At 59.4% G+C, this 22351-nt stretch overlaps 6 protein-coding genes across 6 annotated transcripts; 3 read left to right on the top strand and 3 right to left on the bottom strand.

Moving 5' to 3' along the window:
- Nucleotides 1-266: 266 nt before the first annotated feature.
- On the bottom strand, nucleotides 267-4821 carry BXZ73DRAFT_87421 (P-loop containing nucleoside triphosphate hydrolase protein; the record flags this gene model as incomplete). The annotated part of the gene is made up of 16 exons (XM_048024560.1): nucleotides 267-436; nucleotides 722-899; nucleotides 923-1087; nucleotides 1139-1258; nucleotides 1300-1396; nucleotides 1420-2062; nucleotides 2117-2231; nucleotides 2267-2271; nucleotides 2319-2715; nucleotides 2772-3106; nucleotides 3157-3859; nucleotides 3911-4370; nucleotides 4423-4472; nucleotides 4527-4589; nucleotides 4643-4735; nucleotides 4759-4821. The coding sequence occupies 16 exons, from the start codon at nucleotides 4819-4821 to the stop codon at nucleotides 267-269; spliced, it is 3657 nt and encodes a 1218-aa protein (XP_047882901.1).
- Nucleotides 4822-5060: 239 nt separating this feature from the next.
- BXZ73DRAFT_87420 (asparagine synthase-domain-containing protein) lies at nucleotides 5061-7442 on the top strand (the record flags this gene model as incomplete). Its single annotated transcript, XM_048024559.1, has 12 exons — nucleotides 5061-5176; nucleotides 5241-5367; nucleotides 5421-5438; nucleotides 5493-5593; nucleotides 5643-5664; nucleotides 5718-5906; nucleotides 6084-6241; nucleotides 6295-6375; nucleotides 6429-6693; nucleotides 6746-6811; nucleotides 6860-7054; nucleotides 7104-7442. 12 exons carry the CDS (start codon nucleotides 5061-5063, stop codon nucleotides 7440-7442), a joined length of 1677 nt encoding a protein of 558 aa, XP_047882900.1.
- A 420-nt stretch (nucleotides 7443-7862) lies between these two features.
- BXZ73DRAFT_87419 (prohibitin) lies at nucleotides 7863-9143 on the top strand (the record flags this gene model as incomplete). The annotated part of the gene is made up of 8 exons (XM_048024558.1): nucleotides 7863-7893; nucleotides 7952-8055; nucleotides 8116-8193; nucleotides 8243-8455; nucleotides 8511-8606; nucleotides 8730-8760; nucleotides 8816-8847; nucleotides 8904-9143. The coding sequence occupies 8 exons, from the start codon at nucleotides 7863-7865 to the stop codon at nucleotides 9141-9143; spliced, it is 825 nt and encodes a 274-aa protein (XP_047882899.1).
- Nucleotides 9144-10103: 960 nt separating this feature from the next.
- On the top strand, nucleotides 10104-11537 carry BXZ73DRAFT_39162 (uncharacterized protein; the record flags this gene model as incomplete). Its single annotated transcript, XM_048018320.1, has 3 exons — nucleotides 10104-11003; nucleotides 11182-11428; nucleotides 11482-11537. 3 exons carry the CDS (start codon nucleotides 10104-10106, stop codon nucleotides 11535-11537), a joined length of 1203 nt encoding a protein of 400 aa, XP_047882898.1.
- Nucleotides 11538-12115: 578 nt separating this feature from the next.
- On the bottom strand, nucleotides 12116-12676 carry BXZ73DRAFT_97025 (uncharacterized protein; the record flags this gene model as incomplete). Its single annotated transcript, XM_048027230.1, has 1 exon — nucleotides 12116-12676. The coding sequence occupies one exon, from the start codon at nucleotides 12674-12676 to the stop codon at nucleotides 12116-12118; it is 561 nt and encodes a 186-aa protein (XP_047882897.1).
- A 4325-nt stretch (nucleotides 12677-17001) lies between these two features.
- Nucleotides 17002-22130, bottom strand: BXZ73DRAFT_97023 (uncharacterized protein; the record flags this gene model as incomplete). The annotated part of the gene is made up of 5 exons (XM_048027229.1): nucleotides 17002-19036; nucleotides 19796-21164; nucleotides 21276-21411; nucleotides 21564-21715; nucleotides 21893-22130. 5 exons carry the CDS (start codon nucleotides 22128-22130, stop codon nucleotides 17002-17004), a joined length of 3930 nt encoding a protein of 1309 aa, XP_047882896.1.
- Between the last annotated feature and the right edge of the window lie 221 nt (nucleotides 22131-22351).

The following is a 22351-nucleotide window of genomic DNA, read 5'->3' as shown; positions in this document are numbered from 1 at the left end:
TATACACTCCCATCATGCCCTGGGACGGCCGCCGTCACCTGTCACCCGGGTCTCGCTGGACGTGTGCTGGGCCGGATGCCGTGGCATCCAAACCCCCAATTCCTCGAGCGCAATCGCCCGGCGTCCAGTACATATGATTCGCCACCCGCGATCGGTGCGGAAGGCACAACCAAGGTCGGACCGAGAGGCTGGCCGCCACCAAGCCCGACGTCGCCCGCCGCGATCTCCGGTCGGTGGTCCCAGCGTGACATCGCCGCGGAGGTATATCACGTCGACTTGGCCGCCTCGGTCTCCTTGATCGGCGGGAGCTCCCAGCCGTGCGGGCCGAAGCGCGGGACGACGACTCGCTCGCCGTGCTTGTTCGTGACCGGCTTCGAGTACGTGCAGAGGGCCTTGCCCAGCGCGGACAGCCAGGCGGGGTTGACGACGGTGAGGCCTCAAAATGAAACGGCGTCGGTCAGCATCGGGTCGAACTGGGGCGGGGCGAGGTAACGTGCGTCCATGTAAGTCACGTTATGCGGGTTAGAAAGCCGGCGTCGTCGTTAGAAAGCAAGGGCAGGTCGCGGAAGGATGGCGCGATGCCCGGGCGGAGAACCAGTTCCTGCTGCGCGCGCCGGGTGTGGCTGTGCGTGCGCGCGGAAGCGGGAACGAGATGCGCGCGCGAGGGAGACCGGGAGAACGATGCGGAAAGAGGCAGAAGAGGGTGGGAGAGGACACACACCTTTGAGATAGACCCTGCTCGTCCTCACGACCTCGAGATATGTTACGTACTCCGGCGGCGACCCACCCGCGAGCACCGACGATGGGTGGAGGAAAACATCCTCGTCGGGGATGCCGAGCGCACGGTACGCGACGCCCCGCGCGGTCGTGTATTGCGTCCCGGCACCCTCCGTGCGACCCTTTTCGCTATATCCTTGCGTACGGCGATCTGGTCGATGAAGCCGGCGGCGACGAGCTGACGGAGCACCTTGAGTTGGAGAGGGGAGGGCGGGGGTATGTTTGACTCGAAGCCGGTAGAGATATCGGGGAAGTTGGTTTGCACGATAGAGCTGATCTGCGCACGGAGTTTATGGATCTCTTCCATCGCCTGAGGAACAAGATCAGCATCGTGACACAGAAAACCCGGGGGGCTGCATACCTTCGGCCTAACAAAGTGCTCTTCGCAGAACTTGTGTCCACCACCTGCATATTCGTACGCTCCAACCACTGAAAGGATGCGCAGGATATCGCTCGTCGAGTTTCCCAAGGCCGAATGGAGCTCTGCGACTCAAAGAATGTTTTGCGTCGCCTTTTCCGCACCTCCTTCGCGCGGGCAGCATCGCCGGTCAGATGGCGGAGCTCTTCGTCGTCTTCGTCTTCATCGTCCGATTCCTTTTCCTTTTCCAGCGCTTCTTCTCTGAGGAACGGTCCCCGACAGACAACGCGGACACGATCGCGATGACATACGGCAGGCAGCCGTGCTGTCGGCCACTCACGAGCATACGCGAGAAGCGGGGCGAAAGCGGGAACAGCGCCATCGTCCGCCCAACGTCCGTGATGGCCCCGCCGACCTTGAGTCCACCCGCGGCCGGGGCAAGGGCCGCAAGATGAGTGAGGACCCTCTCGGCCTTCTGCAGGCTGGTGCGGTCCGGGGGAGTTGGGAACGGGAAGTTGACGACGGCATCGATGTGCATGCTCTTCATCTGAAGGACGACACCCTCGATGGGCATACGGAGGATCTCGGGCTGCGCGAACTGCTCGAAGTAGTGCTCAAACAGTGGGGACGAGTACAGGCGGTAGCAGTGGCCTGGGCCGGTACGTCCCGCGCGGCCGGCGCGTTGTGCGGCGGAGGCCTTGGATGTCCAGCTGACTTGGAAAGCTTGGATGCCGTTCGCAACGTCGTACCGCCGCTCTTTGGCGCGCCCGCAGTCGACGACGTAGCGGATGCCCGGGATGGTGAGAGAGGTTTCGGCGACGTTGGTGGAGACGACAACGAGCCGAGTCCCTTCTGGAGGGGGCTGAAATACTTGCATCTGCTTCTCACTTGGTAGGAGGGCATAGAGCGGGACAATATGCATCGGAACTGCAGCAAACGTCTCGGTTTTTCGGGGGGGCTGCGGTAGTGGCATGGACGCACCGTCTGACTCTTCAGTGTCGATCCCCAGCTCATCATTTCCATCCTCGTCATCGGATTCCAGCGCTTCAGCGTCAACCTCTCCATCAACGTCGAAAGCAAGGGCTTCATCCGCTTGCTGAGAGTCGCCGAGTCAAGGTCCTCGGCTTCGACGTCGGCTGTGATCATGGTGAGCTTGTGTTACTCATTAACAGGACGTCCTCACCATGCGCTGGTGCGACGGTGCGACCCTTATCACTGTCTTCTCCCAACTTGGTTGCGAGCGAACTCAGTCGAGATTGAAGAGACTGTCTGGACTTCTTCCGCTCCTCAAGCGCCTTCTTCCCGTATCTCGCCTCCAACTTTCTACAAACACCGGTAATCTCATTTTGACCAGTGAGGAAAATGAGGATACCACCCGGAGGCAGCCGAGAGTGAATCTTGCAGGTCTTCTTGATCGCCTCAGATACGTAATCCGAAGAGGTGCGACGACTGAAGTGGACGGTAACGGGATGTTGTCGAGCGGGTACGTTGATGATTGGCGGAGGCGACGAGAACAAAGCCGTGTTTTCCGCAAAGTCGGAAACTCGTAGAGTGGCTGACATGATGATAAGCCGTAGAGGCTGATCAAATACTATGATTAGTGACAACAAACGGGTATAACATTTTTGTGACGCACCTTGATTTCGTCCTTGCCCTCTTTCCACATTTCCTCGCGTAATTTGACCACACGGCTGAGAACGCCTATAAGAATATCTGTGTTCATGCTCCGCTCGTGGGCTTCATCGATGATGATAACGGAGTACTTGTTGAGAAGAAAGTCCGTCGCCAACTCCCGCAAGAGGACACCGTCAGTCATAAACTTGATGACTGTCGACGATGATACTGTTGCGTCGTATCGGATCTGGTAAGAGACCTTGGTGGATGTCAAGGACAACTCGTGAGCGACACGAGATGCCATCGACATTGCGGCCACTCGTCTTGGTTGGGTCACGCCTATCATTCCTGGGTTGTCTGTGCGAAAACGTCAGAAACATTCGGGATGACGGAAATTGCTGTCTTACCGCTTCCCAGTGTTCCAAAGCCGGCTTCGTACAAGAATTGAGGAACTTGAGTGGTCTTCCCGCTTCCAGTCTCACCGCATATGACCACAACAGAGTTGAGCAAAATTGCCTCCATGATCGGCTGCTCTTCCGAGACGATTGGGAGGAGTAATCTCGCTTCCTCGACATCTGATGGACGAGAGACTGCAATAGCCTTGCGTCCTTTTGCGCCTCTCCCCGAAGAATCAGAAGCTGTCTTCTGAATATGCTCGGCGAGGGAAGTTTTCGGTAGTTGCAGAACTTCGCCAAGAGGACCACGCATCTCCGTAGGTCCGTCTGGAATAGTCTTCTTCCGCTTCTTCTTCGGTGGTGGCGGATGCTCGAGATTCTCCGGGGGTACTTCTGACGTATCTTCACGAGATGGAGGTGCAACATAGCCCTTAGCTGCGCTAAGTTGTGTGACTGCCCATTCCTTGAAGCCCAGACGTTTGCGCTTGTTGTCCTGCGGCTCCTCTTCAAGCGTTTTCGCGGATGTGTCTTCGCCTTCCTCATCCGCAGATGAAGAAGAATCTTCGGAGCTCCCGCGCTCGCCCTCCGAGTCTGAGGCATCGTCATGTTCTTCATCTGGATCGAAAGCCGAATCAGAACTGTCGAACGAAGTGTCGGAGTCTGGCTCCGTAGGTCCTCTTCTCGTGGATTTGGTCTTCCACGTGCCGAACACGCCCTTTAGAGCGAAAGTTAAATTGCGATCTTAGAGACAATCTCATGGTACTACCTTGGCATTGCGAGGTTGCCTCTTGAAGACCTTTGGTGCGATAAATGAGCCATCCGCGTTGCGTTTCAGGGCGCTGCCCACGGCCACGGGTGCAGACGACGTCTCGTCTAACTCATCGTCTTGTACAGCCGTGGAGAACCCGGAGTCCACGATTACGACGGGCTTTGATCGCGACAAGCCCTCGGGCACGTCTTCCATCTCCTCAGTTCTTGACAGGACGCCACCGCCAACATCTACGTCCATGTCATCCCCACTGGCCTCCGGATCGCTCGGGTATGCGGACGATGCAAGGGCGTTTTGGCGACGTCGTTTGGTCGTTCCGGCTCTCCCGTCCATGGCTCGTCTGACTTCCTTGTCTTCTTGCTCATCCAAACGCTGCCGGTGAGTGATTGGGTGACCAGTGCCAAGAGTTGCAGAGGACTGCAGGTTGAGACCAGACGTCCCTTGAGCCTGACTCTTCCTTGGAAGGTGTTGGAGAGCGCGTAAAGGTGCTGAGAGACCGCAGGACGTACGATAGTTTCTGAAACAACTCGACACGTTCTTCCTGCTTCAGCTTCTTCTCCTGTATATAAAGTTATACGCATGTTTCCTCCTCTTACGCATTGCGAATACTGACAATATACTTGTCCAGTCTCTTTTTCTTCTTGCTACTAGCTTTGGAGTTAGACTCCGCAAGCATCTTGCGCATAGTTATGTTAATGGAGCCGTCACAGAATGGGCTTCCGTGCGTACCTCTTCCCTTAAGCGTCTTCTCCTCTCGTGCTCCTTCTCCGCCTCGCTTTTGGGGACCACTATGGTCGCATTCGGATCAGGGAGCTCCTCCGTCTCGCGCGGCTTGTCATTTACACGTTTTGCCTCTTCTTATGAGAGCTCCGCCTGGCTTTCGCGTTGAAACGTACCCGGGGCTGCATGGCGGCAGTGGTATGGATGTAGCCGAGACAAGAGTGGAGGAGTAAGAGAGGCTCGTCCGGGCCCTGGCAGTCATGAGACGCCCACTGCAGTAAAATTCAGATCTCGATCACCCGCGCACGTGGAGATCGGGCCGGGCCAAGTTTGCCAGCCTAGCGCCGGCGGATCGTCTCAATCATCTCCTCCGACCTTGCCGAAGAGGCCAGCCCCCGCCAGTCCCGCAAACCGCCTGGAGGGAGCCATGTGCGGTATACTGTTTTCTTTGCAGGTACCTTCGGAGTCTGAGGAAGCCTACGGGAGCACATCACTTGACGAACTGCTCGAAAAGATCCGAGGCAATGTGATTGCAAGAGGTATGTTGCCTCCGCCCAACCGCCCACGCCATACTTTTTACAGTTCGCAGGACCGGACGCACATGAAGTCATTTGCCACGATACTTTGGCTTACGACTTACATTCTGTGGATCTGAGTTACGCCTTCGAGGGGACTCATTCGTGAAACAACCTCATACAAATGAAGACGGCAACATTTTGTGCTGGAATGGTGAGGTGTGTTGCACTGATCCGAACATAAAGAACACTGAATCTTGACGCTGAGTCAGGTGTTCGAGGGTCTAGAAGTAAGGCTACCCAAAATTATGGAAATCGTTCAAGTGCTGAAAGGTGTTGCGTAGATCGGCGAGCATGAGAACGACGGACAGAAACTTTTCTCGATGTTGGCGGGGACGCCAACCGCAGAAGAGATATGTGACGTCTTCGCCCACGTCGAAGGGCCGTAAGTCTCAAATAAAGCGCCTGAGCAATCTCTGACCTTGATCATCCAGTTATGCGTTTCTTTTTTACCATGTGCGACGCTCATTTAAGACTTGTCGTAGATTCTGCGCTCACACTGAAAGCAGAACGCTTCTCGTACCGTATTCTACGGACGAGACCCGCTTGGTCGTCGTTCGCTCCTGGTGCATCGACCTACCAAAGCGAACCCATATCTCTTGATTACCTCGGTCTCCGCTGGAGTGCACCCGGGATATGTCCTCGAAGAAGTGTCTGTGGCTCATATCCATGGTATACAGCTGGAGAAGGTCTCTGATGTACGTTGCTTCATATTCCACAACCGTGTAAGCTAAAAGTGCAGATAGATACTGAATCTTGAGGACTGCGCAATCTCACTTCCCCGTGTGTCTCGTGTCGAAGACCATTTCGTAAGTACGCTTTTGGATGCGTTTGAAAACGTCTTCAATCACGGCGCCGATATATTCCTCTTGCAGGCAACTCCTGCGAACGTGAACAGGAATATTCCCGACGATCCCCCGCGACCTATCGCCCTGGATAGAATCCCTGCGCATATGAGTGACACAGTTGACCGGCTAATCGTGGAGCTTGACCGAAGTGTTATGTTGCGTGTGCGCAACATTCCGCAACGAGAGTGAGCGCCCGTTATGAACGAGGTGTGCGGGGCTTTGGCTCACTGATATGTAGCAATGCTCCTGGGCAGGCAAGAGTGGCAGTGCTTTTCAGCGGAGGGATAGACTCAACCATGGTGGCTTTCCTAGCAGACAGGCAAGCTCGTCGTTCGGTTTTATTTTGGTGTTGCTGACATCAAGCCATCACAGACATGTGGACCCAGACGAACCCATCGACCTGCTAAATGTGGCCTTCGAGAATCCGCGCAAGATAGCAGTGAAAGTCGAAGGAAATGTGTACGCCCTGCCGAAGAGAGAGAAGAAGAAAAAGCTCCAGGAGCGCTTGGATTACTCGACGGTCACCGTCACGTACGACGTACCAGACAGAATCACCGGACGGCAGGAAGTTGAAGAACTCAGACGATTGTGCCCGCGACGGAAGTGGAATTTCCTTGAGATAAACGTCCCTTTCGAGGCAAGCATCAGTCACATCTGCCGAGGTCGCCTCCGTTGACCGTGTACTACAGGAGTCTCAGCAGGCACGGGCGCATGTCGAAGCGCTCATGTTCCCCTCAAAGACTGTCATGGATCTTGTGAGTCTGATTCTGAATCTCCTTTTATTAGTGCTCATACACGCCCAGAGTCTGGCAATCGCGTTGTACTTTGCGGCACGAGGGATCGGGCAAGTTCGCACTCATCCAGATGCAGATGCAGAAACATATACCAGTCCCGCACGAGTATTGCTGAACGGATTAGGTTCGGACGAACTGTTGGGTGGTTACGGGCGACATCGAACAGCGTTCAAGCACGGGGGATGGCAGGCTGTCATTGATGAAGTAGGGTTGACTTTCTCATATCACTATGCGGGACTCAACTTGTTCCCAGCTTCAGCTCGAGATAGACCGCATCCCAACGCGGAATCTCGGCAGGGACGACCGGGTGATATCTTCGTGGGGGAAGGAGACACGACATCCCTTCTTGTCCCTTTCGGTCGTCAACTTTCTCGCACAACTTCCCGTGTACAAGAAGATGGACCCGCGCCTAGAGGCTGGGTTAGGAGAGAAGCTGCTGCTGCGGCTAGCCGCGTGCAAGCTTGGGCTGGTAGAGGCAAGCAGTCGTAAAAAGAGAGCCATGCAGTTCGGAAGTCATTCGGCGAGAATGGCCCCCGGGGAAGGGGATAGGCAGGGAGATCTATTGCTCCGGGATAATAATGCCCTAGAGTAAATTGCAACCGCATCTAGACGGCAATATTCAACAAACTATAATTCTCAGCCAGGAGGGACTCGAAGCGATTGCCGTGTTCACCCCAGCAGCGAGGGGGCTGGACTCTCTTGGGGTAAGGACATGTCGACGTTCGTCACCTGCAGAGTCGGCTAGTCGCCATTGGTACAGGCCAGGATTCCTGCAGCCTGCATCGATGAAGAAATGGTGGACGACGTGCAAAGGTCAGCACCATCCCCGTGTTGAGAGTCCAGGTTCGATGAATTCAGCCTCGAGTCGGCGAGCCGCGGCTTGAAAGTTCAAGCGCTCGAAGAACGCGATCAGGGCACGTGGTCATGCCGGCCGGTGACGCCGCACACGCGCCGGGCGCGTCGTCTCTGCTCGTCCCCACCACTCATCCTTCCACCTCCTCCGTTGCTCGCTATGGCCGCCCAGCTTGCGAACCGTCTCATTGGTACGCAAGAAGACTTTATACTTCTCTTTAACGGCTAAACGTCCACGTTTCACCTCAGTACCGGTTGCAATTGCTGCCACGGTTGTGCAAGCCAGCATCTATGACGTTCCCGGAGGGTACAGGGCAGTTATGTTTGACCGGTTTTCTGGTGTGAAGGGCAAGGTGCGTCCTCTCGATATCGAGCATTTTTGCAGAATATACTCAGTGCGGGTGCCCGGTTAGGCTTCTGCTGAGGGAACCCACTTCCTTGTCCCCTGGCTGCAAAAGGCCGTCCTTTACGATTGCCGCATCAAGCCTAGGGTACGCGCATCCGCTCTTGTGCATATTCCGCTTCCTCAATTCTTTTTAGAACATCTCTACCACCACTGGTTCGAAGGATTTGCAGATGGTGTCCATCACCCTGCGTGTGCTCTCTCGTCCGGACGTCGAACACCTCCCTCAGATTTACCAGAGCCTTGGTCTTGACTATGACGAGAGGGTGTTGCCTTCCATTGGGAACGAGGTGTTGAAGAGTATCGTTGCCCAGTTCGATGCCGCGGAGCTCATTACTCAGCGTGAAGTGGTATGTTTCTCATTCCTCGTTGTATGTCCGCAGTGTGACTGAAGTCGCCATGCAGGTGTCATCACGCATACGCGAAGATCTTCTCCAACGCGCAGGAGAGTTCAACATCGTTCTTGAAGACGTGTCCATCACGCATCTCACGTTCGGAAAGGTTGGTCTTGTCCGGGTCTGTCCCCCCTTAGCGTGTCGCTGACGTCATCTCCGCAGGAATTCACTCAGGTGCGTTGATACGGGCGACCGACGGTCTTGCAGCATCTTGATACCGTACACGCAGGCGGTTGAGGCGAAGCAGATCGCTCAACAAGGTACGTGCAGTGACGGCACGCACCCCAGAAATCAACTTACGTGGATAACGTTCAGATGCGGAGCGCGCAAAATTCATTGTTGAGAAGGTACGCGCCATTCCAGGGTGAGCATGGGTTCAAAGTGCCTGATGTACCTCCTGTAGGCGGAGCAAGAACGTCAGGCGGCAGTCATCCGAGCGGAAGGCGAGGCGGAGGCGGCCTCAACCATCTCTCGCGCGTTGGCCAAGGCTGGCGATGGCTTCATTGCGTTCAGGAAAATCGAGGCGAGCAAGGCGATCGTCCAGTCGCTCGTGACGAACCCGAACGTTACGTACCTTCCAAGCGGCGGTGGGAACGTGCTGTTGAACGTGCCGACACCCCCTCTCTTCCCTCGCAAGCAGTAGTCAGCGATGTGGATGGTCTATATTATAGCGTGCTAACTTTCACCCCTCACAAATCGCATCTCCGGGAGCAATGTTGCGTGCTGTGACTGATATGAGTGCTCTCGAGCACGCGAAGAGGGGCCGAGTCGTTGCTGGACAGCAGTGGTCTGCGGATCACTGGTTGACCGGCCTGATGATCGGCTGAACCATCGAGTCGACAACTGTGGAGGCTAGTCCGACCTGAGTCTGGCCTGCCTCCCCCACGCTGGTCGCTCGTAAATCTAGCGTGCTGGCAACGGAGGTCGTGCCACCCTCGTTACGGACTGCGGCGAGGCCGAGCGCGCGCAGCGGATGAGCAGGAGGCCTGTGGCCTGGTGTGCAGAGGGCGATGGGAACCGCTGACATAATGGCCGGTGTGCCGGTGGGCGGCTGTGGGTAGGGAGTGACGCAGTGCTCGTCTCGAGCTTCTACCCTCTCGACTTCTGTGATCTTGCAAGGCTCGAGTCTGTCCGTTTTCTCTCTCTCCTCCTCTCTCCTCTCTCTTCTCTCTCCCTTCCTCTCTCGCTCTCTGCTCCTCTCTCTCCCCTCTCTGTCTCATAGCGCCAAAGTCTCGTCTCTCACGGACTAATCTCCCGATTCCGCTGTCAAATTTCCTCTGTACAGATCGCCGTCCGTTTCCCTGGCCTCTCTGATACAAGACCCGTCCACCGTCACTCTAGCCCTTACGACTCCATTATCTCTCTCTCACGATGAATCCAATGGGCTCTATGTCTCCGGCTGAGGCACCCGTAAGTCCCCTCACCTCCCCTGCTCGCCATCCGCTAAAACTCCCCATCCCCGATCGCGCCCTCCCCCTATCCCTTCTCATCATGCCGTCGCGCCGCCATCACATCGCATCCCATTCACATCCACATCCTCGCGTGTTCGCAGAGGCGGGCCCACCTCTACGTTGGCAACCTCAGTCCGCGGGTCACTGAGTATATGCTCACCGAAATCTTCGCCGTCGCTGGCCCAGTCCAGCACGTCAAGATCATCCCGGACCGCAACTACCAGCACGGCGGCCTCAACTATGGCTTCGTCGAGTACATGGACATGCGCGCCGCGGAGACCGCGCTACAGACTCTCAATGGCCGGAAAATATTCGACACCGAGATCCGCGTCAACTGGGCTTACCAGGGCCAGCAGAACAAAGAGGACACCACTGCTCACTATCACGTCTTCGTCGGTGATCTCAGCCCCGAGGTCAACGACGACGTCCTCGCCAAGGCCTTCAGCGCGTTTGGTACGCTCTCCGACGCCCGCGTAATGTGGGACATGAACTCAGGCAAGTCCCGCGGCTACGGATTCCTCGCCTTCCGCGACAAAACCGATGCCGAGCAGGCGATTGCGACCATGAACGGCGAGTGGCTTGGCTCGCGCGCGATCCGTGTCAACTGGGCGAATCAAAAGACCCAAGGCGCCCTCCCGGGCGCGCCTCCTGGTCCCCCTCCTCGCGGTAACAGCATGGGCGGCGGAGCCCCGGCGCCGATGAACTTCCAGGGCGGGCCGCTCTCGTACGAGAGCGTCGTGCAGCAGACTCCGGGCTACAACTCGACCGTCTACGTCGGCAACCTCGTCCCGTACGCGACCCAGGCGGACCTCATCCCCCTCTTCCAGTCCATCGGTTACCTCTCGGAGATCCGCATGCAGGCCGACCGCGGCTTCGCCTTCGTCAAGCTCGACACGCACGAGCACGCCGCGATGGCCATCGTCCAGCTCCAGGGCCAGATGGTCCACGGCCGCCCGATCAAGTGCAGCTGGGGCAAGGACCGGGCGGACGGCGGTGCCCCCATGTCCGGCTCCATGAGCCCGCAGACTCCCGCCGCGCCGTTCGGAAACATGGTGCGTTTCTTCGTGTCTTGTCTCCACCTCCCACTCCTAGTTTTTCCGACCTTTCCCCGCCGTCCCCGCACCTCTCGCGTCGCCGCCATGTGCGCGCCGCGAGACGCGCTGCCGCACAACCCTCTTGTCCAGCCACGCCGCAGGCACCTTGCTGACATGCTTTCCCCCATGTTTCTAGCCTGTGTACGGCATGCCCCAGCCCACCCAGTACGGCCAGTACGGCTTCAGCGCGTACGGCGGCTACCCCAGTCAGCCCGCTGCGGCCGGCACGCCCGGAGCCGCTGCCCCAGGAATGCCCAGCCCCGTCGCGCCTCCGGCCGGCATGGGGATGGGTGCGGCTGGCATTGCGGACGCCAACGCTGCTGCTGCTCAGGCTCAGTGGGGCAGCGCTGATCCTAGTTCTTATTACTCGAATTATTGGGGAGGTGAGCTATTACGCCATTGCGCGTGCTTAGGATGCTGACGCGAGCGCTGGCAGGTTATTATGGCCAGCAGGCACCCGGGACCGCGCCCGATGCTCAGGGCCAGGCTTAACAACTTATATCAACGAAGACTCCCACTTTCAACACGGCTGTAGCATCACCAACCAGTGTCTCGTTAAAGTGTGCCATTACGACCTTGATTGTGTTGCTTAATTGGCCCTAATCCACGCATGCGCAGAACGTCCCGTATCCATTATTGCACAATCATCAGCACTCCGTCCAGACCACACATCGTCTCGAATGTCTTGTCTCGTCCCCGCGGCAGCCCCTTCACTGGTGCGCGTCGTCCACCACACCCGTTTCCTAGCTCCTTCCATCCTTCCTCCCCACGTGTGCAAGTAGGCTTTCATGCTCGTGTTTTATCTATCTTTTGTCTGCAATCAATCATCGACGATGTCTCCATTCTCGAATCGTGCTCCCATTGACCGCGACACCAACAGTACATGATATCCAGATCGTAGTCCTCACTACAAATAGGCCGGCATCGACGCCTATCCACCCTTCGCCCGACAAGTACCACCAGTCTGCGAGGTAGGTGACATGTGCGCCCTATACGTCAGAGGCTGATCTACCTGGTAGAAGATGGTCATACTCACCAGAGACGATGGCCAGTCACATCTAAGCGAGTGATCAGGCCTCAGGACGGCGCTGGTTGTACGCGAGGGGGCGAACAGGGTTCTGGTTGCCTGCCGTGCTCTTGGAGGCAGAGGACGTCTTCTGCTGCGACACGTCGTTGAACGATGGCATGCTGGGGGGCTTGGCCGATGCAACTACCTGCTCGGCCTCGGCCTGGCCCTTGGCGGCGGCATCGGGGTCGGGAACCTTGAGGTCATCCTGCCTGGCGTTAGAACCGCCGCCGCCGGATGATTTTCCACCGCCGGTGATGAGCTGGGCGATGGGAAGGCTGTCGGTCGGAAGGGCCGGGAGGCCCCGACGAATGGGAACGGGAAGGCCCCCGGTGGGAAGGTCGGTAAGATCACGACCGAGGAGGCCGGCCTTGTGGTTATCGCCAAGGTCGGTGGCGCTACTGAGGAGGTCAGATTCGCCGCGGGGGAACTTGGCGAACTGCTGGACTTCGGTGTTGCGGGGGGTCGCGATCTTGCCGCCGAGGCGGGGCGCCTGGGGGGCAGCGTTGACGACGGCGGTGCCGGCGGCGGCGAGGAGGGAGAAGGCGAGGATGGGGCTACGCATGATGTTGAGGCGGGTGGGCGTTGGCGTAGGCTGTGGGCGTGTTGGATTAGGCGGGTGTAGAGTAGGACGCGGCGGGCGGGGTGCGCGTCGGGGGCCGGCCGCGGGGTTTTTGACGGCGGCTGGGCTGACAGGTGCGTTCGGACTCCGCTGCGTCTTCTCGACCTCTGCGCCTGCCTTTCTAGGGTCGCGTCCACCCGTGTTTGGCAACTGCCCTCGGAAACCACCCAACGCCTGCGCGCCAATGACGCCATCGACGAGGCTGGGGCGAAGGGCACGCCCTGCCCGCCAAAGAGCGCGGGGCGATCGCTGCCCGCCGCCGGCCGCGGGGGCTCTTTTATAAGCTCGCCCGTCCCCGCCGTGCACCCCAGGGCTGCTCGCTCTATCTCGTCGTCTTGCTCTCTGTTACCACATCCTACCCACACTCGTTTATCCAACCTCATCCGCCTGCGACCATCATGCGTTCCACGCTTCTCGCCTTCGTTCTAACTGCTCTCGCGGCCACCGCTGTCGCTGTCCCTCTGCCTCAGCTCCAGCAGAGCACGCGCAGCCATGACATGGCTCTCGTCAAGGCTCGTGGTCTCTCCGATATCACCGGCGCCAGCCCCGTCACCCTCCCTCGTGCGTCCTCCATTTTGTTCTTGGTCGACGCCTAATGACCCGCGTCGGCTATTCCAGTGTCCCGCCGTGCGACAGACACCACGGCCAGCACGGATACCAAGGACTCCAAGGACTCCAAGGACTCCAAGGACTCCAAGGACACCACGGACACCACGGACACCACGGACACCACGGACACCAAGGCCACCAAAGCCAGCACCGACTACAGGGGCGAGGGATACCACGGCGAAGACTACAGCAGCGGTGAGTACGCCGTTCGCAGTCACCCTGTCACCATCTTGACCTTTCGTACGCAGCCCGTGACGGGTACTCCGGGCGTGCATACAGCGCCTGCTCCTTCCGTAGCGAGGGCCACTACGACGGCGAAGGCTACTCCGGCCGTTCTGGGTCCGCTCGCGACGGGCAGGTCTACAACAATCGCCGCTCCGAGTCCGAGCACTACCGCGGTGACAACTACCACGGTGACGACTACCGCGGTGACGACTACCACGGCGAGGAATCCTACTACTGCGACGCTTACGACCACGACGGGTACAATCACGACGGGTACGACCGCTACTGCACCGTGGATGGCTGCTACTTCTGCGACGACTACGGCTGCCACCACTATGCCTACGACTACTGCGACAACTACGGCTGCGACTACTTCGACCACTACGACGACGGCCGCTACGGCTACCGTGAACATGGCCGCGAGTACCGTCGCGACAACTCCGCAGACTACTACGACCGCGACGGGGACTATCATGGCTATGGTGGGGACTACCACGGCGGTCACGGGGAATACTACGACCAAGGCTACCACGGCGATGGCTACTACCACGGCGATGGCTACTACCGCGACGGTGGCTACTACCGCGGCGACAAGTACAATGGTGAAGAAAGCTACGGCAAACCCTACAGCTATGGCAACACCGAGACGTACGGGTACTCCGAGTCCTACGACACCCCCAAGACGTACGGCTACTCCAAGCCTTCCTACGACACACCCAAGACGTACAGCTACTCCGAGCCTTCCTACGACACCCCCAAGACGTACGATGCCCCCAAGACGTCCAGCTACTCTGAGGTTTCCTACGATGCCCCCAAGACGTACGACACACCCAAGACGTACGACGCCCCCAAGACGTCCAGCTACTCCAAGCCTTCCTACGACACACCCAAGACGTACAGCTACTCCGAGCCTTCCTACAACACCCCCAAGACGTACGATGCCCCCAAGACGTCCAGCTACTCGGAGGTTTCCTACGATGCCCCCAAGACGTACGACACACCCAAGACGTCCAGCTACTCCAAGCCTTCCTACGACACACCCAAGACGTACAGCTACTCCGAGCCTTCCTACGATGCCCCCAAGACGTACGACGCCCCCAAGACGTCCAGCTACTCCAAGCCTTCCTACGACACACCCAAGACGTACAGCTACTCCGAGCCTTCCTACGATGCCCCCAAGACGTACGACACACCCAAGACGTCCAGCTACTCCAAGCCTTCCTACGACACACCCAAGACGTACAGCTACTCCGAGCCTTCCTACGATGCCCCCAAGACGTACGACGCCCCCAAGACGTCCAGCTACTCCAAGCCTTCCTACGACACACCCAAGACGTACAGCTACTCCGAGCCTTCCTACGATGCCCCCAAGACGTCCGACTACTCCAAGCCTTCCTACGATGCCCCCAAGACGTCCGACTACTCCGAGTCCTACGGCACCCCTGAGACTCACGGGAATGGCAACAAGTACGGCAACAACGACTCCAGCTACGGCCACGACGACCACGACGACTACAGTGGTGATGGTGGCGACTACTGCAAGGGGGATTACTGCAATTCTACGTACGAGGAAGCTGAGTACCACCCGTACTCCAACACTACGTACACTGCGGCGGTGTGAAGTCGGTTTGTCCAGTCCTCTGAGCGAGGCGCTTCCTATGATGGTTCGGATGTATTTGGAACAATATAACACCACTCGTTTGAACACGCGCGGTGTGAACGTGGATGCAGCCAAAAATCCTAACCTTGCATGTCGTTTGTCGCATGGGAATTTGTATCACGTCATGGAGCGGGAGCGTTAGTCTGTTCTCCACTGGCTGACGCTAGTCGTCCGCAGGCTACGGCAGTAAATGCTCGTCAAAGTAAGGCTTTCGCTTGTCCTCCCCTTCCACTATCAGCCCCTCTGGATGCCCGGCCGTATCCGTAAACAGAGCTTCTCCGGGCCCAACGACTACGAACTCCGATACCATCGCCGGCATTCCAGCACTCGAAAACGCCCCGCGCACGCGCTCCGACTCTCGCTGAACCCCACCCGTGTCACTGACAGCAACTGTCAAGAATGGCTGGACCACCAGACGAAGAATCGCGCCGCGCCGCGCCTCCACGAGGGGCAAAAGAGCGTTGACGCAGTGGTGAAGGTCATCTTCGACGCCGTCTTCCGACGGGTGCTCGTCCATGCAAATGTGGTCATGGCATGGTGTCGCGGGGTGCAGGGTGGTGCCGAGCGCAAGAGTACGCAGAGCCGGGCAGGCCGCGAAGCGTCGGAGAGACGGCGAGGCATCCGAATCGGCTCCCCCAACCATCGCGAGCGCGGCGAGGGCGGAGAACGCGTTGACGACGAGGTCCGCGATTACATAAGTACACCAACACGAACTCCGCGCCGGCCGGCTCTACCATGCCGGTGTAGAATCGTCCTGCGTCGCCGCTGACGGTGAGCGCGTCGAGGCGCGGCATGCTCAGCAGCGCGGAACATAGAACACCTCGAGCGAGAGCTTTACGAGGTGCGCGCTGCCAGCCTGGCACGACAAGCTTAGGGCGGACCACAGGGAGGCGTGCCAGGAGTCCAAGGCGCGATTGTCAGAGTCGAGGAATCCGTCGACCTATACGGAGGGAAGCCGGGCAGAGGCGTTCAGTCGGCGCATAGTACCTCTCGACGGATCTTCCTGGGTAGCGGGCATACTAGTGGACCTGAGGAGAAGGCGTACGACGAGATTCCCGCCATCTCTTCCATACGGCTCAGGGTGTCTAAACGACACCCGAGCGTGTACCTCGAAGGAAGCGTCGGTGGAGAGAGGCGTACTACACGGTGGTGGGAAAAGAAAGACGCGAGCGGAGAACTCTGAAGGCACGGGGTATAGCCGGGTGTTGGTGTAGCGACGGTGCTGCACGGAGACCTAGGACGGTGGAGCAAGGTTTTCGATGCCTTCGGGGCCATATGAGCCATTTGTCACCAGGGAGCGGAGGTGGGGGAGAGGTGCAGGTAGTACCGCTGGGGTGAGGTCCATGCTTTCTAAATAAATAGTTCCACCCAATTGGAAATGCTCCAGACGTGGGGTGTTCTCCAGAACAAAGAGAATCGTGTCTCCTCGCAGGGAAGTGCCCAAGCCAACACAAAGGGACAGGTGGGTGAGATTAGGGAACAAGTTCGTCGGGGTTCGGTAACCAATCGAGAAAAGCGCGAGTGCCTTGAGCTTTTCGAGGCTGGCCCGTGGGTGAGTGACGGCTGAAGAGCAGTTGGAGATAAGCAGTCTATCAGTCTAGATCGGTCCTAATCGGGGTTTCCCACGTGTCTCTACACCCAACTGCGTCGACTGCCAGATCATGTACCAGGATATACCGCGACCGTGATCCCCGTTCCAGGAAGCCAATCGTGCACGAAATAACTGCATTAACAGAGCCGGAGAGAGATCAACGCAAACCGTCCGCAAGCTACACTACGGCAAAAAGTGTTCGTCAAAGTACGGCTTCCGATCACCAAGGTCCCAGTACTTCTCTTCCTCCTCGACGACCCACGCCCCGGGACCTCCAATGTCCGCGAACAGAGCCTCCCCCGGTCCAACCACCACGAACTCGGGCACCATCCCTGGCACTCCCGCTTCGTCGAACGCCCGCCGCACGCGCGTCGACTCTCGCTGCACCCCTTCCGTGTCCCCCGCCGCGACGACCAAGATCGGCTGCACCGCCAGACGACGGAGCGCGCCGCGGCGCCCTTCGACGAGGGGCGCGAGAGCGTCGGCGAAGCCGACGACGTGCTCGTAGTTGTCCCGGTCCGGGCACTCCGTCGTGCAGCAGTCGCCGTCGCACGGGCCCGCGGCGTGGAGCGCGGTGCCGAGCGCGAGCGCGCGCAGCGCCGGGCACGAGACGAACCTGGTCGTCTGGGGCGCGCGCACCGCGAGCACGGTGGCCAGGGCGGCGAACGCGTCGATCACCGGGTCCGCGTCTTCGTACACCATCACCTCCTTGGGGCTCCCCTTCGTGCCGGCGTCGAAGGCCCTCGCTTCGCTGCCCGCGTAGCCCAGCGTGTCGTCCGGGGTGAGACGCACGGTGAGCGCGTCGAGGCGTGGCGTGTGCTCTAGCGCGGTGCAGAGGCCGTTGACTTGGGTGTGGAAGACCTCGAGGGACAGCGTGGCGAGCTGTGCGCTGGCTTGGCTCGTGGAGAGGGCCGACCAGAGGAAGGAGTGCCAGTGCTTCACGTAGCGGTTTTCTTGCGTGAGGAACCCGTCGACCCACACGGAGGGTAGCCCAGATTCATGCGCCGACGGGTTCAGTGACGGTCCCGGCGGAGCGTGCGTGGCGATATGAGGGGGATTCACGGGCTTCATCAGAAGGCGTACGGCATGATATAGGGTGTCATCCCTTCCACATGGCTCGTGTCTGGAAGAGACCCGGGCGTGCACTTCGAAGGAAGCGTCCGGGCCAGGGGGAGCAACGCCTGGGGGTAGAAACGGGAAAATGCGAGCGGTGAACTCTGAGGGCCCAGATGGTGGCCAGACGTTGGTACATTGGCGATGTTGAACGGAGACAGATGACGGAAGAGCGAGATGATCGAATATCCGGATGGTGTCGTCTTCGTCGGTGCGATTGGTCACCAGTGAGCGGAGGTGGGGGAGAGGGATGGGGAGCATCGCGGGGAAAGAGCGCAAGTGTTTATACCTGAATCTGGCCACATGGAGGTGCTCCAGGCGCGGCGTGTGCGCCAAAACGAGGAGAATATCGCCCGCTCTGCGGAGGTTGTACTGGACTCCAAGGAACAGGTGGGTCAAGTTGGGGAACGAGTTTGAGGGTATCCAGGATCCAATCCCAAAGAGGGCGGCTGCTTTGAGGTTGTTGAGAGTAGGATCCTTCAGGATAGTGACTTGAGCAGCATTTCTGCCACTCCCATCACACGATGTTTCTCCGAAAAACAGGCTCAACACCTCTAGCTGCGGTAAGTCTTGAGCGACGAGCCATTGGGGCAGGTACGGTCGGCGGGTGTTGTAGACGCTAGCGTCCAGTCGTCGCAAGCGCGTGGCCGTTTTAGCTATCACATGTATGTTTGATATGTCCTTGTCGTTGACATAAAGCGACAGGGGGAGAGACTGGGACCTGGTGACAAAGACCTTCGAGCGGGAAGGACTGGTGCCGTCAAATCGAGTCCACAAGTGAGGACATGATACGGCGATCGTGCGCCATCGCCTGCAGATGTGGGTGAGGTTGATCAGAGGCCGGAGGTCTAGTTGTATGTCCCAAGGATCGCGATAAGTGGACCAATGGGGACCGTACTGGTCGTCACACTTGAGAGCGAAAGTGGGTCCATCTTCTGAGATATCCCACGTCACATGCTGAAAGATCCGAAGGAGGACCTCTTCTGGGCAGCGATTGACTGGAGCTCGAGCATTCAAGATGGTAGAAAGCCGGGAAGGGATGGATGTCGAGATGTCGCAGATAGCAGCAACCGCGGCCAGCAGCTGCCTTCGTTGTTCCTCAGCCCTAAGTAAAGACCGAAAGGTAGATGCCTTCGCTTGATCAGTACTGCTGTGTCGCAGGGTTAGCCTTAAACCATGGTGGGGACTTTGGGCTAGAGTGGACGTACTGAGCGGATTCTACCAGATTGGTCCATTCGCTGATCAAGGCGTCTGTCGCGGTTCTGAACTGGGTTACTACGAAGTCGACCGCAGTCATTGTCGCGCGTCCTGACCGGGGAAAGGTGGGAAAACCAAAGGACTTGTAGTCCACTTTTTTTCGAACCAGGGCCTGAAAAGCAAGTGAGGTAAGCAGCGAACATCCGCAACGGCCTTGTTACCGAGCGGCGGCGGGAGCCATGAGCGGATTGGTCAGAATTCCCACGCGCCCGCCTTTGGTCAACAAGTACTGATCGACCTGTTCGGACCTGTCCTGCTGATTATCCGCCTGAATTAGGCCCAAGGAAGGCAGGGAGAGCGTCGCCGCGATTATAAATAACTACACTAGTCGCTACAGTAAAGCAGATCGTAACAGCAAGCACACGGCCGCGCGGCGGTCCGTGCACGTCCGAACAGCACCAAAGCTGGCCACAGACCACAGCAAGGAGGAGGAACGAGCGGAGAAGGTCAAGTCGAGGGCGGTCACTGGTCGTCACATCGGCCTCATGTCCTCCGGTGACGGCGTCCTCGGCTTCCGGTTGATCCACGCCGTCGTCCCGCCCGCCGTCGGCGTCGCGGGGCTGTCCGGCGCGCTGCCGGGCCCCGGACGGGCGACGAGAACGCGAACCCGGCGGAGCGCAACGGGCTCTTCGGCGGGATCGGCGGGAGCGGGCCGCGCGCTGACGAGCTCGGCGAGATGGGCGGGAGCGCGCGGCGCGCTGGGCTCGGCGGGTAGTAGTCCTCCGCGGTGAGCGCGACGTCCTCGCGCGGGTAGTACACGAACGGCCCGTCCCGCAGCGGCGGCGGCGGCACGGGCAGGGGCGCAGCCATGGCCAGCGGCGGGTCGGTGAGGTCGTACGAGCCCGCGGAGGTGATCGAGAGCACGTCCGCGTACGTCTGCGCGTCCGCCGCGGAGGGCTCGTCGATCGGGACGTTGGCCGGGACGGTGTCCGCGAACGGGTTCTGCGGGCGCACGGGGACGGGCGTCATGGGCAGCGGGCCGGAGATCGCGAACGCCGCGGCGCCCACACCCCCGCCCGCGACGGGCGCGACTTGCGTCATGAGCCCCGCCTCGGCGGCGGCAGGCCCGACGGGCGGCGGGCCCTGCGCGTTCTTGGTGCGGACGAGGATGAAGATGATCGCGGCGAGGAGGGCGAGGACGAAGAGGGAGGCGACGACCGCGACCGTGATGATGATGGGCTTCGAGATCCCGCCAGAGGCGAGCGCGGTCGCCCTCGTGTTCGAGGTGGGCCCCCCGGCCGACGTCGCGCTGCCGTTCGCGCCGCCGGGCCCGGTGGGCACCTGGTTCCCGCTCGAGTCCGTCGGGAAGGCGGTGACAGCCGTGCTTCCGCTCGCGTCGGTCGTGGTGACCGTCTTCGTGCCCGTGACCGGGTTCCGGTTCGAGTCTGTGAGGGTGGGGGCGGCCGTCGAGACCGGATTGCCGTTCGAGTCTGTGGGGAACGCCGTGGTGATGGTGCTCCCGTTGGCGTCCGTGGTCGTCGCCGGTGGCGTCCCGGTAGCTGGGTTCCCGGTCGAGTCGGTGGGCACCGCGGAAGGAGTTCCAGTCGAAAGTGGGTTGCCATTCGAATCAGTCGCCGTAGTGGTCGCGGTGACAGAGCTTCCCCTCGAGTCAGTTGGAGTGGCGGTCGAGACAGGGTTCCCGTTCGAGTCCGTAGGGAAGACAGTTGTGATGGTGCTCCCATTCGCGTCAGTAGTGGTTGCCGTTTCAGTACCCGTGGCCGGGTTCCCGTTTGAGTCAGTGGGCGTGAGTGTCGAGGTCGAAGTCGGACCTGCATTGGAGTCCGTAGCCGTAACGGCGAGCGTTGTAGTGACGGGGTTGCCATTGGAGTCCGTAGTTGTTGTAAGGGTACTAGAGGTGGAGCTTCCAGAGGACGTGGTGGGGCTCGAGGTCTGAATCGGGCCTTGACGCGTGGCGGTGACGGTCGAGACGGCAGTCGGGGTAGACGCGTCGGATGTAGTAGTCGTAGATGACGAATCTACATGGGACGAAACGTCAGCTGGTGCGGGACGCCATCCGAGACCCACGGGGCGGCGATGCACTTGGAGATTGCGCGAGGCGAAGCGAGCGCGGACAGGAAAGCACTCACCATCCGCACCGGTGGTGACGACAAGCGAGTCGAACGTGAGCTGGCTCGTGTTGTTGAAGCGGGCATCGGCGAGGTTGACTACGTGCAGGACATGCTGGACGGTGGGATCGAGGCCGGTGAAGGAGAAGATCGGTTCCTATCCGTGCATCATCCGTCAGCGCCCTGCTCACAAGACATGTCTCGAGGCCCTCGCTCGTGGCGGGACGTATGCGACCCTGCACGCGCCGTGTACGCAGCTGCTCTTGCATAGCAGATCTCCAGAAACGGAAGACGGAATGCGAGACTCACCGGAGGCTGCGAGCCGTTCTCATCGTCCGCGTGGGCGTCGACCCGGAAAGCATTGGGTCCGGTGTCGGATGTGGAGGCGCAGTCGATGCAGGCGAAGTAGAGTGCGCCGGTCTGGACGAGGAAGCCCTGGTAGAAGACGGCGGATGTGTTCGCTGCAGCCGCGAGGCAGCGTCGAGTAGGCGCCCACGGGGGAGAATGAATGTGCGGGGTCAGCGTGGGTTCAACGCGGGCGCCCTCGAATCGGACGAGCGGGACGACAGAGGCACTCCGCGCGATCCGAGGGTGCAAAGGAACGGTGCGGCAGGGTGTGAAGGGGGGGAGGGACTTACGAGGGAGAACGACCTGCATCTGCTCGCCCACAGCGTCTGTGAAGGCGAAGTCCTGGCCCTCGAACTGCGCCAAGTTCCATCCGCTGGAGAAGGAGACTCCGGAGCCGTCGAACCGGAGGGTGCTATTGGAAGCCGCCGCCGCTGCCGCCGCCGCCGGGGCGCAGAGGAGCGGGAGAAAAAGGGTATATAAAGCAAAGAGGAAGTTGAAGGGGGCGAGAGAGAACGAAGAGAAAGGCATTAGGATGGATGCTCAGCATACCGTGCGGGAGGAAGGCGAAAGAAAAAGGAGAGGGAGAAAGGGGAAAAAAGATGAAGGACGACCTCCCGCGCGCAGACGGCGGCGGCGGAGCAGACGACGGCGAGGAAGACAGCGACCGGGGGCGGCGACCTGGGCGCGGGGACCTGCGCCGCTGCGCAACGGCTTTGAATTTGAGACGCCGAGCTCGTCCGATGACACCA

Source organism: Epithele typhae (assembly GCF_022376455.1).
Source record: "Epithele typhae strain CBS 203.58 chromosome Unknown BXZ73scaffold_3, whole genome shotgun sequence".
Lineage (NCBI taxonomy): Eukaryota > Fungi > Basidiomycota > Agaricomycetes > Polyporales > Epitheliaceae > Epithele > Epithele typhae.
This window is presented reverse-complemented; position numbering and strand designations above follow the sequence as displayed.